Source organism: Bison bison, unplaced genomic scaffold (genome assembly GCF_000754665.1).
Source record: "Bison bison bison isolate TAMUID 2011002044 unplaced genomic scaffold, Bison_UMD1.0 scf7180017858954, whole genome shotgun sequence".
Lineage (NCBI taxonomy): Eukaryota > Metazoa > Chordata > Mammalia > Artiodactyla > Bovidae > Bison > Bison bison.
The window spans coordinates 1-1,394 of NW_011489526.1; the positions used below are offsets into that span (position 1 = coordinate 1).

Here is a 1,394-nt window from a genome sequence, read left to right on the forward strand (position 1 = left end):
CCCTGTCCCTGGGATTCTCCAGGCAAGAACACTGGGGTGGGTTGCCATTGCCTTCTCCAATGAATGAAAGTGAAAAGTGAAAGTGAAATCACTCAGTCGTGTCCGACCCTCAGTGACCCCACGGACTGCAGCCTACCAGGCTCCTCTATCCATGGGATTTTCCAGGCAAGAGTAGTGGAGTGGGGTGCCATTAAAGTAGCATATAAATATGCCCTTAGAAATCACAGAACAGTAATGAAGAATAATTTACTCTGCCCTTGAAGAAGTAACATATAAGGAGCAAGTGGATCCGTTTTAGTGATGTAATGTGCTAAACAATAAATGAGAGATTATAGGGTGTGTGAGAAGTAAAAAGAAGAAAGGGAGTAATTCAGTTTTATGTATGATGGGAGAGTAGTGAAAGTACTTCATAAAGGACAGCCTTGAAGCTTGGGCTATAAGGTATGTAAAATGCAGAAGCTTAAAAAGTGCAGGGAGATACGGAATATGCAGTTCACTTACACATATGGACATAGCTATAAGCATAGTTATCTTTAGGTACAGATGTAGGTACAAGGTAGGTAAGAGAAGGAAATAAAATAATAGTTCTGTATTAAAGAAGCTGAAACAATGGCTTAGTAGAAGCAAAACTTCATCTTACAATAGTATTCATTTTGAATGATCTGGAGGTATAGATAAAAATCATTTCAATAGTAATAAAAAGTGCACCTTCATGTCTCTGATTCCATCTGTTTCAAGTGCAGAAAATGCCCTTCACCAATGACACCATACTAAGAGAATTCATCCTCCTGGGGCTCACAGATCGTCCAGAGCTCCAGCCTCTCCTCTTTGTGCTGTTTCTGGTCATTTACCTGGTCGCCCTCCTAGGCAACCTGGGCATGATGGTGTTAATCAGACTGGACTCTCACCTTCACACACCCATGTACTTCTTCCTCACTCATTTATCCTTTGTAGACTTGTGCTATACCTCTACTGCAGCCCCACAGATGCTGACTAATCTGGTATCACAGAAGAAGACCATCAGCTTCGCTGGCTGCTTTGTACAATGTTACCTTTTCATAGCACTTCTCCTCACTGAGTTTTACATGCTGGCAGCAATGGCCTATGACCGCTACGTGGCCATATGCAACCCTCTGCACTACAGTGTGAAGATGTCCAGGTGCGTCTGCATAAGCTTGGCCACATTTCCTTATGTCTATGGCTTCTCAGATGGACTCTTCCAGGCCATCCTGACCTTCCACTTGACCTTCTGTAGATCCAACATCATCAACCATTTCTACTGTGCTGACCCGCCACTCATCAAGCTTTCTTGCTCTGATACTTATGTCAAAGAGCGTGCCATGTTGATATCAGCAGGCTTCAACCTCTCCAGCTCCCTCATCATCATCCTGATT

At 43.3% G+C, this 1,394-nt stretch overlaps 1 protein-coding gene across 1 annotated transcript in view; it reads left to right on the forward strand.

Moving 5' to 3' along the window:
* Positions 1-746: 746 nt before the first annotated feature.
* The window catches only part of LOC104981354 (olfactory receptor 5M11-like), a gene marked incomplete at its 3' end in the record, with an annotated part of 3,781 nt that continues 3,133 nt past the window's right edge, over positions 747-1,394 (forward strand). Inside the window, exon 1 of the mRNA XM_010830401.1 lies at positions 747-1,393. Within this exon, the coding sequence (XP_010828703.1) occupies positions 747-1,393 (647 nt within the window). The remainder of the gene's footprint in view (position 1,394) is intronic.